At 36.5% G+C, this 16,627-nt stretch overlaps 1 protein-coding gene across 4 annotated transcripts in view; it reads left to right on the top strand.

Annotated features, from left to right (window-relative positions):
* The window catches only part of C4BPA (complement component 4 binding protein alpha), a 48,161-nt gene that overhangs the window by 17,746 nt on the left and 13,788 nt on the right, over positions 1–16,627 (top strand). For all 4 annotated transcript variants that reach the window (XM_081484964.1, XM_081484962.1, XM_081484963.1 and 1 more), the window contains 4 exons: positions 13,526–13,611; positions 13,789–13,983; positions 14,224–14,406; positions 15,884–16,075. In XM_081484964.1, coding sequence (XP_081341090.1) covers positions 13,526–13,611; positions 13,789–13,983; positions 14,224–14,406; positions 15,884–16,075 — 656 coding nt within the window. The remainder of the gene's footprint in view (positions 1–13,525; positions 13,612–13,788; positions 13,984–14,223; positions 14,407–15,883; positions 16,076–16,627) is intronic.

Raw genomic sequence — 16,627 nt, 5'->3', positions numbered from 1 at the left:
TTATTTAATTTGGAAATTAATCTTTTGTCTGTTGCTTTGTTTGCAAATACTTTTTCTCATTCTGAGGGTTGTCTTTTTATCTTGTTTATGGTTTCCTTCGCTATGAAAAAGTTTTTTAACTTTAATTAAATTCCATTTGTTTATTTTTGTTTTTATTTTCACTACTCTAGGAGGTGTGTCCAAAAAGATCTTGCTGTGAATTCTGTCAAAAAAAGTGTTTTTCCTATGTTTTCCTCTAAGAATAAGTGTCCAGTCTTGAAGTAGGTCTTTAATCCATTTTGAGTTTATTTTTGTGTATGGAGTTAGGTAGTGTTCTAATTTCATTCTTTAACACATATTAATAGCTGTCCAGTTCTCCCAGCACCATTATTGAAGTGACTGTGTTTTCTCCACTGTATGTTCTTGCCTCCCTTACCATAGATTTGGTGACTATAGATGCTTGGGTTTATCTCTGGGCTTTCTATCCTGTTCTGTTGATCTATATTTCTGTTTTTGTGCCAATACTATACTATCTTGATTACTGTAGCTTTGTAATATAGTCAGGGAGCCTGATTCTTCCAGCTTTCTTTCTTTTTCAAGATTGCTTTGACTATTCAGGATATTTTGTATTTCCATACAAATTATAAAATTTTTTGTTCTAATTGTGTGAAAAATGCCATTGTTAATTTGATAGGGATTGCACTGAATCTGTAGATTGCTTTGGGTAGCATATTCACGTTCATGATATTGATTCTTCTCATCCAAGAACATGGTATATCTCTTCAACTGTTTGTGTCATCTTTGACTTCTTTCATCAGTGTTTTATAGTTTTCTGAGTACACATCTTTTGTCTCCTTAGGTAGGTTTATTCCTAGGTATTTTATTCTTTTTGTTGTAAATGGGATTGTTTGCTTAATTTCTCTTTCTAATCTTTTGCTGTTAGTGTATAGGAATGCAAGAGAGTTCTTTGCATTAATATTATATCCTGAAATTTTATCAAGTTCATTGATTAACTCTAGTATTTTTCTGGTGGCATCTTTAGGATTTTCTTTGTATAGTATCATGTCATCTGCAAATAATGATAACCTGGATTCCACTTTTTTTTTTCTTTTTCTTCTCTGATTGCCATGACTAACTAGGACTTCCAAACTATGTTGAATAATAGTGGTGAGAGTGGACATCCTTGTCTTGGTCCTTCCTTGATTAGAGGAAATGTTTTCAGTTTTTTGCCACTGAGAATGATGTTTGCTGTGGGTTTGTCATATATGGCCTTTATTATGTTGAGGTAGATTCCCAATATGTCCACTTTCTGGAGAGTTGTTTTTTTTTCCACAAATGAGTGTTTAATTTTGTCAAAAACTTTTTCTGCATCTACTGAGATGATCATACTGTTTACATTCTTCATTTTGTTAATGTAGTGTATCACATAAGTTGATTTGCATGTATAGAAGAATCCTTGCATCCTTGGGATAAATCTCACTTGACCATAGTTTATGAGCCTTTTTTCATATTACTGGATTCTATTTACTAATATTTTGTTGAGGATTTTTGAGTGTATTTTCATCAGTGATATTGGTGTATAATCTTTTTTGTAATATCTTTGTCTGGTTTTGATATCAGGGTGATGGTAGCCTCATAGAACAAGTTTGAGAGTGTTCCTCCTTCTGCATTTTTTGGGGGGAAGTTTGAGGATAGGCATTAGATGCTTTCTAAATATTTGATAAAATTTGCGTGTGAAGCCATCTGGTCTTGGAAGATTTTTAATTACAGTTTCCATTTGGTTACTTGTGATTGGTCTGTTTATATTTTCTAATTCCTCCTGGTTCAGTCTTGGAGAGTTGTCCTTTTCTTCCAGGTTGTCTATTTTGTTGGTATATAGTTGCTTCTAGCAGTCTTTTATAGTTCTTTGTATTTCTATGGTATCAATTATAATTTCTCCTTTTTCATTTCTAACGTTATTGATTTGAGTCCTCTCCCTTTTTTTCTTGATGATTCTGGTTAAGGGTTTATATATTTTATTTATCTTCTCCAAGAACGAACTTTTAATTATATTGATTTTTGTTACTGTTTTGTTTTTTTTTTATTTCTATTTCATTTATTTCTCCTCTGATCTCTTCTTTCCTTCTACTAACTTTGGTTTTTTTTTGTTGTTGTTGTTGTTGTTCTTCTTCTTCTTTAGTTTCTTTAGATGTACGGTTACATTGCTTATTTGAGACTATTCTTGTTTCTTGAGTTGAGGTTGAATTACTATAAGTTCCCTTTTGGAGTTACTTTTGCTGCACCCCATATGTTTTGGATTGTCCTGTTTTGGTTGTCATCTGTTTCTGCATATAAAATTTTTTTCCCCTTTGATTTCTTCAATGATCTCTTGGTTATTAAACAGGGCACTGTTTAGCCTCCATGTGTTTACATTTTAGTTTTTTTCCTTGTAATTAATTTATAATCTCATACTGTTGTGGCCAGAAAAGATGCTTGATACAATTTCAGTTTTCTTAAATGTCCCAAGGCTTGGTTTGTGACCAAAGATGTGATCTGTCCTGGAGAATGTTACATGTGTACATGAGAAGAAATTGTATTTTGCAACTTTCAAGTGAATGTCCTATAAATATCCATCAAATCTATCTAGTCTATCATGTCATTTAAAGCTGTATTTCTTTATTTATTTTCTGTCTGGATGATCTGCCTGTTGGTGTAAGTGGGGTGTTAATGTCCCCACTATTATTATGTTACTATCAATTTGCCCTTTTATGGTGGTTAGCATTTGCTTTATATATTGAGGTGCTCCTATGCTGGGCACATAAACACTTATAATTGTTACATTTTCTTCTTGGATTGATCCCATGATCAATATGTAGTGTCCTCCCTTATCTCTTGTAACTCTATTTATTTTAAAGTCTATCTTGGCTGATGTGAGAATTACTGCTCCCACTTTCTTTTTATTTCTATTTGCATGGAATATCTTTTTCCATCCCCTCAGTTTACATCTGTATATGTCCCTAAGGCTGAAGTGGGTTTCTTGTAGGCAGCATATATATGGGTCTTGTTTTTGTATTCATTCAGCCAGTCTGTACGTTTTGATTGGAGCACTTAATCCATTTACTTTGAAAGTAATTATTGATATGTATGTTTCTATTACCATTTTCTTAATTGTTTTTGCTTGTTTTTGTTGTTCTTTCTTTTCTCTTGTGTTTCATACCTAGAGAATTTGTTGTAAAGCTAGTTTGGTGGTGCTGAATTCTCTTAATTTTGCTTTTCTCCAGCAAATCTGAATGAGATCCTTGTTGGGTAATCTTGGTTGTAGTTTTCCCCTTTCATCACTTTATATCCTGCCATTCCCTTCTGACTTGAAGAGTTTCTGCTGAAAAATCAGCTGACAACTTTATGGGGATTCCCTTGTATGTTATTTCTTACTTTTCCCTTTCTGCTTTTGACATCTTTTCTTTGAATTTACTTTTTGTTCGTTTGACTGATATGTGTTTTTTCTTGGGTTTATCCTATATGAGACTGTGCTTCCTGGACATGGGTGGATATTTACTTTCCCATGTTAGGGAAGTTTTCAACTATAATCTGTTCAAATATTTTCTCAAACCCTTTCTCTTTCTCTTCTTCTGGGACTCCTACAATTTGAATTGTTGGTGCATTTAATGTTGTCCCAGAGGTCTCAGACTGCCCTCAATTTCTTTCGTTCTTTTTTCTTTATTCTGTTTCTTGGCAGTCATTTTCACTCTTCTATTTATCAGCTCACAAGTTGATTCTTCTGCTTCTGTTATTCTGTTATTGATTCCTTCTAATGTATTTTTCATTTCTTTTATTGTATTGTTCACCACTGTTTGTTTGGTCCTTTAGTTCTTCTAAGTTCTTGTTAAATATTTGTTGTATTTTCTGGATCTATGCCTCCATTCTTTTTACAAGATTTTGGATCATTTCTACTATCATTACTCTGAATTCTTTTTCAAGTAGGTTGCCTATTTCCTCTTCATTTATTTGGTCTTGTAGGTTTTTAACCTTGTAACATATTTTTGTGGTCTCTCTCTCTCTCTTTTTTTTTTTTGATGGGTGGGGCTCTGTTCCTGTCTTACTTGTTTGGCCTGAGGTTTCCAGCTCTGGAGTTAGCAGGTAGTTGGGCAGAGCCAGGTCTTGGTGCTGAGATGAGGCCCTCCAGGAGAACTCACTCTGATTAATATTCCCTTTGGCCTGAGGTTCTCTGTTAGTCCAGTGGTTTGGATGCAACTCTCCCACCACAGGAGCTCACTCCTGACTCCCAGGGCAAAAAAAAAAAAAAAGAAAGAAAAAAGAAAAGAAAAAATAGTATAATAATAACAAAGAATAAAAGGTAAAATTTAGAAAATTAAAAATATAGGATAAAACAAAAATACAGCAAAACAGAAGCACAGCAGCAAAAAAAGAAAAGAGAAGAAAAAGGGTGCTGGAAAAGGCCTTGGCTATAGGGGGGCAGGTCTTAGGAAAGAGTGGGGCTTAGGCAGATGTGGGGTGTAGGCTCAGGACCAGTCCTGGGAGGTGATGGAGGCAGGACTTAGGGCTCATCAGAGCTGGAGTGTACCTCAGTAGCCCGAGGTTCAGGCAACAGGACCCCAACAGGCTCTCCGGGGTCCAAATAGGAGGGGAAAACAATGGTCCCATTCCCTTCCAATCCAATCCCTAGAATGTTTCTCCTTATCTCTGCTGAGCCCCTCACTGGATGGTCCTCACTTGAGTGTGGGAGCCCTTCCCCTCCCCCAGATGCATCTCAGGAGCACTAGGTCTGCTGGCGTCTACTTTTCCTGCCTCCTTCCCTCCCTCACTCTCTTGCCACCAGGAGCCCTGCAGCTAGAGGGGGCCTCAGAGGGTGAAGGTTCAGGTCTGAGATCCCAGTAGGCTTCCTAGGGTTTGAGTGGGCAGGGGAAATTCTGGCTGTGTTGACTTTTGATCTTGTGATTCCCCCAGTGTCCACATCCCCACTATGGGTGGCCCTCTCCCAGCTTGGGAATCCCTTGTCTTCCCCCAGCTGAGCCTCAGGGGTGGCAGTTCCTCCTGCTTCCACTTCTCCTCCCTCTTTCCTTCCCCCCATGTTCCACCTGGTCACACAGGGGTTCCTCCCATCCTTGAGTGTCTGAGGTCCCCCACCAGTGCCTAATAGATGCCCTAGCTGTAAGGAGATGTGAGCTCCATGTCCTCCTACTCTGCCACCTTTACCCCACCCTTTATATATTAGATTGAGCAAAGAATAGTATTTGTGGATCACCTGGAGAAGGAAATGGTAACCCACTCCAGTATTCCTGCCTGGAAAATCCCATGGACAGAGGAGCCTTGTGGGCTACAGTCCATGCGGTCACAAAGAGTTGGACACAATTTAGTGACTAAACAACAATGACAGCAATGAAAATATATATGGTGGCTAAAGAGAGATAAGCATTATTTTTAACAGGATCTTTTAGTACCGATTTCTCTTGGCCTCAATACTCTTATTTCAGGTGATAAAAATGTTCTTTCCTCCTGGTATAGAAAAGTTATCTTTCACATGGAAATTTGGTCTCCTTTTAGGAAGAAAAGGGGAGGTCATAAGTTACCGAATCTGCTAATTTTCAGGTACCTTTAGCTGAAAATAATACTGATGCCAAAGTGGCCTGTTTCGGTGTGCTACACCCTATTCATTTTAGTGTTTTTTTCTTGTTTCTTCAGAAGTGTTTCAATGTTTTCTTTCTGCATTTCTTGAAGTAATTAAACCTAGTTATTTTAGTTTTGCTCTTTTACTTATTTTTAATTTTTTACTTATTTTTTTAAATTTTTGGCTGTGGTGGATCTTTGTTACTGCAAGGGCTTTAGGTTAGTCTAGTTGTGGGAAGTGGGGCTACTCTCTAATTGTGGTGCGCTGGCTTCTCATTGTGGTAGTTTCTCTTGTTGCAGAGCACAGGGTGTGTGGGCTTTGGTAGTTAATGCATGAGCTCAGTAGTCATGGCCCCTGGGCTCTAGAGTACAGGCTCAATTGTTGTGGAGTACAGGCTTAGTTGTTCTGCAGTATGTGAAATCTTCCTGGATCAGGGATCAAATTCACATCTCCTGCATTAGCAGGTGGATTCTTTACCACTGAGCCACCAAGGAAGTCCCTATTTTTGCTACCTTAAGTGGATCGTTTCTTCCATTAAATACTGTAACATTATATGTTTATTTATATATAAATACATTTGATTTCTGCATGTAAACTTGATATCTAAGCTAACTTTCTAAATTCTTTTATTATTTATATTAGTTTTTCAGTTTAATTCTCTTGGGATTACCCAGTTTGCAATCATATCCTCTGCAAAGGATATGATTTTACCTCTTAATTTCCATTTCCATACTTTATTTTATTGTAGTTTATTTATTTATTTTTTTGTCTATACTAGTTGTATTAGTTAGGACTAACTCAGGTGTATATATATATGGATTTGCTATAGGAATCTGACTTGTTAACAGTCTGGTAGCTGGCGAAAGTGTACAGGAGGCTGTTTCTTCTATGTTTGCTACTGTGACCTGAGGTCAGCAGGGCAGGCAGTCAAAAAGGGAAGGTAGATTTGAAGTGGGAGATGCAAAACCAGAAGAGGAAACACATGGCTGAGTGGAGCATAGACTGGAAGTCATAGTATGCACAGAGTATACCCATGAGTATGGACTGGGATTCATATTGTTCTTTCATTACCTCTTAGCCTTTGACTTCAAAGATGAGAATGTCTTGTAGAAGTTGTTGCCCTTCTCTACAGTGCTAATGTACTTGGATCAGAAGTTGGAGTATGTGAAGGAGGACATCCTCCAGGAGTTGGGTTTGCTGTAATCCTGGCTGTGTGCTATGGCACCAAGGTGATGGAGCAGAGAAGCAAAAATATGTGGTAACTGTGGGCACATCTTGTGCTGTGATCTGACCTTTTAAGCATATACAGAACTTGGCTATTAAATCACTTCTAGACCACAATAACTTGTCATTATGCATGAAAGAAAATTCTGGAAAAATTTCTCCTTAGGTTAAGTTGATGCAATTCAAATCTACCAGGGTCCACCCCTTGTCAAATTTGGCATTTATATGCACTGTTTTAACCATATTTGGTTTCACTTCCAGATCAAGGCAATAGCAAAATTATGCTTCCAACTTACATAATGCAACTATCTCTCATACAACTGAAAACATGCTAACTTTCTCTCCCAAAGACAATCCTCTTTAAGCAAAATCATACCTCTCCTTTGATATCCTGTAATTTAAATACTGAGCTATATAAGATAAACTACTGTTAATATATCTTGTTTAGATGGTAGAGGGATGAAAAAAGAAAAGAGAAAAATTTAATTTAGACCAAATCTATTCATATGTAAAGAAGAAAGAAATATTTATAACTACTATGGTGCTTATTTCTATGATGATAATGTGGTTGTAGTTGGTGTTTCTAACTACTTGCTTCTGTTACCCTTTCCATATCCTCTTTTTCCTCAGCAAACACTTCATCTGATCCTGAATCCTTGCCTAGGGGGATCACTTGAACATTTATTCTTATATTTTAAAATTAAATTTATTTTTTTAATTGAAGGATAATTGCTTTACAATATTGTGTTGTTTTCTGCCAAACATCAACATGAATCAGTCATAGGCATACTATATCCCTTCCTTCCTGAAACTCCTTCCCACCTCCCTCCCCATCCCAACCCCTCTAGATTGTTAATAGAGCCCCAGTTTGAGTTCTCTGAGTCATACAGCAAATTCCTATTGGCTATATATTTTACATATGGTAGTGTATATGTTTCCATGTTACTCTCTCTGTATATCCCACCCTCTCCTTCCTCCCCCCACCATGTTAAAGCCTGTTCTCTATGTCTGCATCTCCCATGCTGCCCTGCAAATAGGTTCATCAGCACTGTCTTTCAAGATTCCATACATATATGCATTAATATACAATACTTGTTTTTCTCTTTCTGATTTACTTCACTCTGTTTAATAGGCTCTACATTCATTCACTTCATTAGAACTGACTCAAATGCATTCCTTTTTATGGCTGAGTAATATTCCATTGTATATACATAACACAGGTTCTTTATCCATTCATCTGTCAGTGGACATTTAGGTTGTTTCCATGTCCTAGCTATTGTAAATAGTGTTGCAATGAACACTGGGATACATGTAACTATCTCAATTTTGGTTTCCTCAGGGTATATGCCTAGGAGTGGGATTGCTGGGTTATATGGTGGTTTTATTCCTAGTTTCTTTTTGTATTAGTTAATTTATTTTAATTGGAGCATAATTACTTTACAATATCATGGTGGTTTTTCCATACATAGACATGAATCAGCCATGGGTGCACATGTGTCCCCTGCATACAAATTCCTTCCCAACCCCATCCCTCTGGGTTGTCCCAGAGCACTGGCTTTGAGTGCCCTGTTTCATGCATCAAACTTGCACTGGACATCTGTTTTATATGTGGTAATATACATGTTTCAATGCTATTCTTTCATATTATCCCAACTTGCCTTCTGCCACATGTTCCAAAAGTCTGTTCTTTACGTCTGTGTCTCTTTTACTGCCTTGCATATAGTGTTGCCATTATCATCTTTTTAAATTCCATATACATGTAATAATATACTGTATTGGTGTTTCTCTTTCTGACTTCACTCTGTATAATAGGCTTCAGTTTCATCTACCTCATTAGGACTGACTCAGATGTGTTCTTTTTTATAGCTGAGTAATATTCCATTGTATATATCTCTTCAAAAAAATTAGAGATACCAAAGGAACATTTCATGCAAAGATGGGATTGATAAAGGACAGAAATGGTATGGGCCTAACAGAAGCAGAAGATATTAAGAAGAGGTGGCAAGAATACACAGAAAAACTTTACAAAAAAGATCTTCACGACCCAGATAATCATGATGATGTGATCATTCACCTAGAGCCAGACATCATGGAATGTGAAGTCAAGTGGGCCTTAGGAAGCATCACTACGAACAAAGCTAGTGGAGGTGATGGAATTCCAGTTGAGCTATTTCAAATCCTGAAAGATGATGCTGTGAAAGTGCTGCACTCAATATGCCAGCAAATCTGGAAAACTCAGCAGTGGCCACAGGACTGGAAAAGGTCAGTTTTCATTCGAATCCCAAAGAAGGGCAATGCCAAAGAATGCTCAAACTATGTCACAATTGCACTCATCTCACACGCTAGTAAAGTAATGCTCAAAATTCTCCAAGCCAGGCTTCAGCAATACGTGAACCGTGAACTTCCAGATGTTCAAGCTGGATTTAGAAAAGGCAGAGGAACCAGAGACCAAATTGCCAACATCTGCTGGACCATCGAAAAAAACAAGAGAGTTCCAGAAAAACATCTATTTCTGCTTTATTGACTATGCCAAAGCCTTTGACTGTATGGATCACAATAAACTGTGGAAAATTCTTAAAGAGATGGGCATACCAGGCCACCTGACCCACCTCTTGAGAAACCTGTGTGCAGGTCAGAAAGCAACAGTTAGAACTGGACATGGAACAACAGACTGGTTCCAAATAGGAAAAGGAGTATGTTAAGGCTGTATATTTTCACCCTGCTTATTTAACTTATATGCAGAGTACATCATGAGAAATGCTGGGCTGGAAGAAGCATAAGCTGGAATCAAGATTGCCAGGAGAAATATCAATAATCTGAGATATGCAGATGACACGACCTTTATGGCAGAAATTAAAGAGGAACTAAAAAGCCTCTTGATGAAAGTGAAAGAGGAGAGTGAAAAAGTTGGCTTAAAGCTCAACATTCAGAAAACTAACATCATGGCATCTGGTCCCATCACTTCATTGGAATTAGATGAGGAAACAGTGGAAACAGTGTCAGACTTTATTTTGGGGGGCTCCAAAATCACTGCAGATGGTGATTGCAACCATGAAATTAAAAGATGCTTACTCCTTGAAAGGAAAGTTATGACCAACCTAGATACCATATTTAAAAGCAGAGACATTACTTTGCCAAGAAAGGTCTGTCTAGTCAAGGCTATGGTTTTTCCAGTAGTCATGTAGGGATGTGAGAGTTGGACGGTGAGGAAAGCTGAGTGCCGAAGAATTGATGCTTTTGAACTGTGGTGCCGGAGAAGACTCTTGAGAGTCCCTTGGACTGCAAGAAGATCCAACCAGTCAATCCTAAAGGAGATCACTCCTGGGTGTTCATTGGAAGGACTGATGTTGAAGCTGAAACTCCAGTACTTTGGTCACCTGATGCGAAGAGTTGACTTATTGGAAAAGACCCTAATGCTGGGAAGGATTGGGGGCAGGATGAGAAGGGGACCACAGAGGATGAGGTGGTTGGATGGCATCACCGACTCGATGGACATGGGTTTGTGTAGACTCTGGGAGTTGGTGATGGACAGGGAGGCCTGGTGTGCTGCGATTCATGGGGTTGCAAAGAGTCGGACACAACTGAGCGACTGAACTGAACTGAACTGATATGTCTTCTTTGGAAGAATGTCAGTTTAGGTCTTTTGCCCACTTTTTTGATTGGGTTGTTTGCTTTTCTGGTATTGAGTGTATATTTTGGAGATTAATCCTTTGTCAGTTGTTTCATTTACTATTATTTTCTCCCATTCTGAGGGTTGTCTTGTCGCCATGTTTATAGTTTCCTTTGCTGTGCAAAAGTTCTTAAGTTTATTAGGTCTCACTTGTTTATTTTTCTTTTTCATTACTCTAGGAGGTGGGTCATAGAGGATCTTGCTATGATTTATGTCATACAGCGTTCTGCCTATGTTTCTTCTCTGAGTTTTATAGTTTCTGGCCTTAAATTTAAATCCTTAATCCATTTTGAGTTTATCTTTTTGTATTGTGTTAGGATGTGTTCTAATTTCATACTTTGTCCAGTTTTCCCAGCACCACTTATTGAAGAGACTATCTTTGACCCATTGTATATTCTTACCTCCTTTGTCAAATATAAGTTGCCCGTAGGTGTGTGGGTTTATCTCTGACTTTCTATCTTGTTCCGTTGGTCTATATTTCTATTTTTGTGCCAATACCATACTGTCTTGATGACTGTAATTTTGTAGTGTAGTCTGATGTCAGGGTGGTTGATTCCTCCAGCTCCATTCTTCTTTCTCAAGATTGCTTTGGCACTTCTTGGCTTTTTGTGTTTCCATATGAATCATGAGGTTTTTTGTTCTAGTTCTGTGAAAAATGCCATTGTTCATTTGATAGGGATCACATTGAATCTGTAGATTGCATTTGGTAGTACAGTCATTTTCACAATATTGATTCCTCCAACCTAAGAACATGGAAAATCTCTCCATTTGATTATGTTGTCTTTGATTTCTTTCATCATTGTTTTATAGCTTTCTGTATACACTTCTTATCTCCTTAGGTAGGTTTATTTCTAGATATTTTATTCTTTGTGTTGCAATGGTAAATGGGATTTATTCCTTAATTTCTCTTTCTGATTTTTCTTTTATTTAGTGTATATGAATGTAAGTGATTTCTGTGTATTGATTTTGTATCCTGTAACTTTACTAAATTCAACTGATTAGCTCTAGTAATTTTCTGATAATATCCTTAGGGTTTTCTATATATAGTATCATGTTGTCTGCAGACAGTGAGAGTTTTATTTCTTCTTTGCTAATCTGTATTCCTTTTATTTCTTTTTATTCTTTGCCATAGCTAGGACTTACAAAACTATGTTGAATAACAGTGGTGTGAATGGGCACCCTTGTCTTGTTCCTGATCTTACAGGGAATGCTTTCAGTTTTTCACCATTGAGAATAGTGTTTGCTGTGGGTTTATCATATATGGCTTTTGTTATGTTGAGGTAGATTCCTTCTATGCCCATTTTTTGAAGAGTCTTTATCATAAATGGGTGCTGAATTTTGTCAAAAGTCTTTCCTGCTCTATTGAAATTATCATATCATTTTTATCTTTCAATTTATTAATATGGTGTATCACATTGATTGATTTGTGTATATTGAAGAATCCTTGCAACCCTGAAATAAACATGACTTGATCATGGTGTATGATCTTTTTAATATGTTGTTGAATTCTGTTTGCTAGAATTTTCTTGAGGATTTTTACATCTATATTCACCAGTGATATTAGCCTGCAATTTTCCTTTTTGTGTGTTGTCTTTGTCTGGTTTTGGTACCAGGGTGATTGTGCCCTTGTAGCATGAGTTTGGGAATGTTCCTTCCACTGCAATGTTTTGAAAGAGTTTTAGAAGGGTAGGCATTAATTCTTCTAATGTTTGGTAGAATTCACCTGTGAAGCCATCTGGCTCTGGGTTTCTGTTTTTTGGGAGTTTTTTTTAAATCACATTTTTTATTTCAGTGCTTCTAATTGGTTTGTTCATATATTCTATTTCTTCCTGGTTCAGTCTTGGAAGTTTGAACTTTTCTAAAAATCTGTCCATTTCTTCTAGGTTGTCCATTTTATTTACATATAGTTACTCATAATAGTCTCTTATAATCCTTTGAATTTTTGCATTGTCTTTTGTAACTTATCCTTTTTCATTCCTAATTTTGTTGATTTGATTCTTCTTCCTTTTTTCTTGATGAGTCTGGCTAATGGTTTGTTAATTTTGTTTATCTTCTCAAAGAACCATCTTTTAGTTGTATTAATCTTTGTTATTGTTCCATTTATTTCTGCTCTGATCTTCATGATATCTTTCCTTTTAGTGACTTTGGGATCTTTTTGTTCTTCTTTCCAGTTATTTTAATTGTAAAGTTAGGTTTTCTATTCAATTTTTTCTTGTTTCTTGTGGTAGGATTGTATTGCTATAAACTTTCCTTTTAGAACTGCTTTTGATGCATCCCATAGGTTTTGGGTTGTTGTGTTTTCGTTGTCATTTGTTTCTAAAGATTTTTTTCATTTCCTTTTTTATTTCTTCAATAACCTGTTCATTACTTAGAATGTATTATTTAATCTCCATGTGTTTATTTATTTATTTTTTTTACAGTTTTTTCCCCTATAATTGATACCTAGTCTCATAGTATAGTGGCTGGAAAAGATGCTTGATATGATTTCAATTTTCTTAAATTTACTGAGACTTGATTTCTGACCCAAGATGTGTGAACCTTTATTCTTTAAGGATGATTGGCAGTCCTGCATGTATTGGGTTGTTATAGTTTTCATTGACTTTAACTAGAGGGCATGGATGTAGTACAAGGTGGTGCCCAGGAAATCTCCCTACTTTTCAGATATAAACACCATCATCACTGTTGCTTTTAAGCAATCCAATTTCCCATGGCTAATCAGGATTAATCACTTCACTCAGGAAAGTAACATGCTTCTTTGTCTGTTTATTCATTTACTTGAGTACCCAGATTTGATGAGACCAAGTTTCAAGTTTAATTTGCCAGGACAGCAATAGATTATAGAATAAAAGAAAAAATGAATAGATACACATCTCATTGCAGTGATAAAATTTTACAAAATGGAGTTCTCAGTGGAAAGTGTTATCTGATAAAATATTATTTCTTCATTTATAATATAGAATAATAAGCCTATTTGTTCAGACTCCTTTATTCAACTTAATTTATACTAGGAATAATTCCATTAAAATCTTCAATCCTGTCTTATTCAGGTATATCTTAATTGGCTCAGCCAACAGTTTTTGTGAGATCCAAGATAAAGGAGTTGGCTGGAGTGATCCTCTCCCACAATGTATAAGTAAGCAAATACTCTTTTTGACTTGACTATAAACTTAAACTTTATTATATGTTAGGTAACAATAAAACTCATGTCCCTCATTGTTGCTTCTTACACACTTCATTAGAATTTGCATCATGAATGTTAGATTTGTAAGTATGCCTTCCCCCATAATTTCTTCCTCTTCACTCATCTCAGTTGCCAAGTGCAAGCCTCCTCCAACCATCAGCAATGGGAGGCACAATGGTGGAGATGAAGACCTCTACACATATGGCTCTTCTGTCACCTACAGCTGTGACCCTGACTTCTCAATGTTAGGCAAAGCCTCCATTTCTTGCAGAGTGGAAAATAAGACAATAGGTGTCTGGAGTCCAAGTCCTCCATCTTGTAAAAGTAAGTCATAATGATGAATTTGGTTTGAATGCTTAGTTTAACAGAAAAAGTAAGGTAAAGGTATTGGGGGAGGTGAAATTATTCAAAGAAAAACTAATTATTTAATGATGCAGTCATTAATTTGGTAAACTGATACTTATGCTGTACCAGTATGTAGTAACAAATAGCACTGATATGATGGAATCTCATTTTACTGAAGCTTTTAAAAGTTGAAATTTGTCTTTTCTTGTGGATTTTTAGAAGTCATTTGTGTTCAACCAGTGGTTAAAGATGGAAAAATAACCTCTGGATTTGGACCCATCTATACTTATCAACAGTCTATTGTATATGCCTGTGATAGAGGTTTTCGGCTTGAAGGCAACAGTTTAATCCGTTGTGAAGCTGACAATAGCTGGAATCCTCCTCCTCCCACTTGTGAACTCAGTAAGTAAGGACCATGAAAGAGTTTCAATGTTTGGCATCTAAAGATATCCAGAAATATTACTGGGAGCATACTTACATGCCTAAGCACATTTGAATCACACTAGAAGTTTAAATTTAGATCAATCCCTCTTTTTTTTTCTTGTTGAAAAAAAGACGAGTTACAGTATACTGTGCAAGATCATATAACATCACAAAACGCTGTCACACACAGTTGTAAAGGTTATGCATACTCCTCCACCCCTAAAGATAGAGGTTAGCATTGTAGAGGTTGCTCTACAATAAACTGTTTATTGTATGTTTATTTCAACGTATAGTATGTTTATTTCAACAATTTTCTTGCACTTGATAGAAAATTGCTTGTTTTAACAAAGATCATATGATAATTGTTTTAAAAATAAACAGTAAAGAGTCCTGAGGAAAAAATATCTTTTTCTAACTTACACAAAATTTTATATGGATTAACTATCAATGTAATTCTCATACTCTGAAATTATAAACTCATGTGGATCCCTGAAAATTATCTTAATAGTAATAATAATAACTTGATGCTAGTATAGGTTTATAGCAAGAATTAATTCAATGAATTCTGTCCAGAATTGTGGGCAGTAGTATTACCATTATTTGAAATGTCTAGGTTAGGCAAATCCATAGAGAGAGAAAGTCTTTTAGTGGTCTCTAGGACCTGGGAGAAGACAAGACTAGGGGATAACTGCTAACAAGTACTGAGTTTATTTTTGGGTTGGTAAAAATATCCAAAAATTGGATAGTGGTGATGGTTGGAGAACTCTGTGAATATACTGAAAACCACTGGATTGTGTACTTTAAATGGATGAATTTTATGTTATGGGACTCGTCTCTCAATAAAACTGTTTAAAAAGACGCTTACCCTTGAAGATGAAAATATAATAAATGTCCAAATCAACATGTTTGTATTATATTTCCATATTGTGAACCTGTGTTATCAGGAAAGAGTGAAGATGACAAGACACAGATTTCGGCTCAAAAGTCACTTGGTATTTGATTTGTTCTTGACAAACCCTTCAATGATAAATTTCCTGATGTCATCTGGATAAGAGGAATGGCTCTTGTTTATTTTCTTCTATCAGTCAGGAAACAAGAAAGTTTGATGTGTTTGCCTGGAACATTTTTCCAGCCATACCTACCTAGCAAGCCCAATGCTTCAATTCAGAGACTAAAGTTTGTGAAGTGAAATGAAGATGAAAAAGAATTCACATTTTAAAAAGTTGGCACAACATGCAGAAATCATTTGTCAGTGCCCCTAGTAAGAACCTTTCTGATGCCTTGCACATTTGGATGCCTGTCCTTGTATGTTTTCTGGTGTGGCTCATTCATCAGCCATGGTAGGCTGGTTCCTGGCTGAACGAGGACTTGCCACCCTTTTATATGACAGGCTCGTTGATCACTGTTGCATCCCTAGTGAGAGTGTACATTTCCCTTGTTCTTTCTTTATGAGCAGATGGTTGTGTTGGCTTACCACACATCCCTCATGCCTCATGGGATAGATATGGCTACCTGATACAAACTGTGTATGATATTGGGACTGAATTGAACTACAAGTGCCATTTGGGCTATAAGCCAAAGGCAGATGGACCTACAACTGTGACCTGTCAGAGCAATTTGAAGTGGAGCCCATACATAGAATGTGAGGGTGAGTTTCTTTTTTTATAAATCTTTTTGTATATTAAATATTCAGTATAAGCTTGATTTTCATCATAAATGGATGTATTTTTTTCCTCAAGATAAATTTAAAATTATATTAATTGAACTGTATATTGAACTATTATTGCCAGAAGGGGCCATAAATTTCTTGGAGTTTGAGCTGAGACATTATAATCTTATCCTGATTCAGAATCAAATGAGATACAAACACAGAAGTCAAATATTATACAGATTAAGTATTAGCTCCAATATTGGTAAAGGTAGGATGTAGAATACAACTCAACCATTGCTTGAGTCAGACATCCATCACGGCCCTTTCCTCCCAAGTGTAGACTCTGGGGTGCTTGGCAGAGGAAAGTCTGTGAAGCAGTCGTGAACTCAACCAACCGCAAGGTGACTTGTGTCTCATGTCTCTTGAGTGATGGGACTGTGGGCTGAATGACCTGTCTCTAAAAGACAGACTCTGATCCCTGACTCAGTGATTTTGCCTCATTAGGACAGGAAGGAGACTGTCTCTAGTCTCACTTGAGAGTAAGTGAGG

This window comes from Giraffa tippelskirchi, chromosome 5 (genome assembly GCF_054371585.1).
Source record: "Giraffa tippelskirchi isolate mGirTip1 chromosome 5, T2T-mGirTip1v1.2.pri, whole genome shotgun sequence".
Lineage (NCBI taxonomy): Eukaryota > Metazoa > Chordata > Mammalia > Artiodactyla > Giraffidae > Giraffa > Giraffa tippelskirchi.
This window is presented reverse-complemented; position numbering and strand designations above follow the sequence as displayed.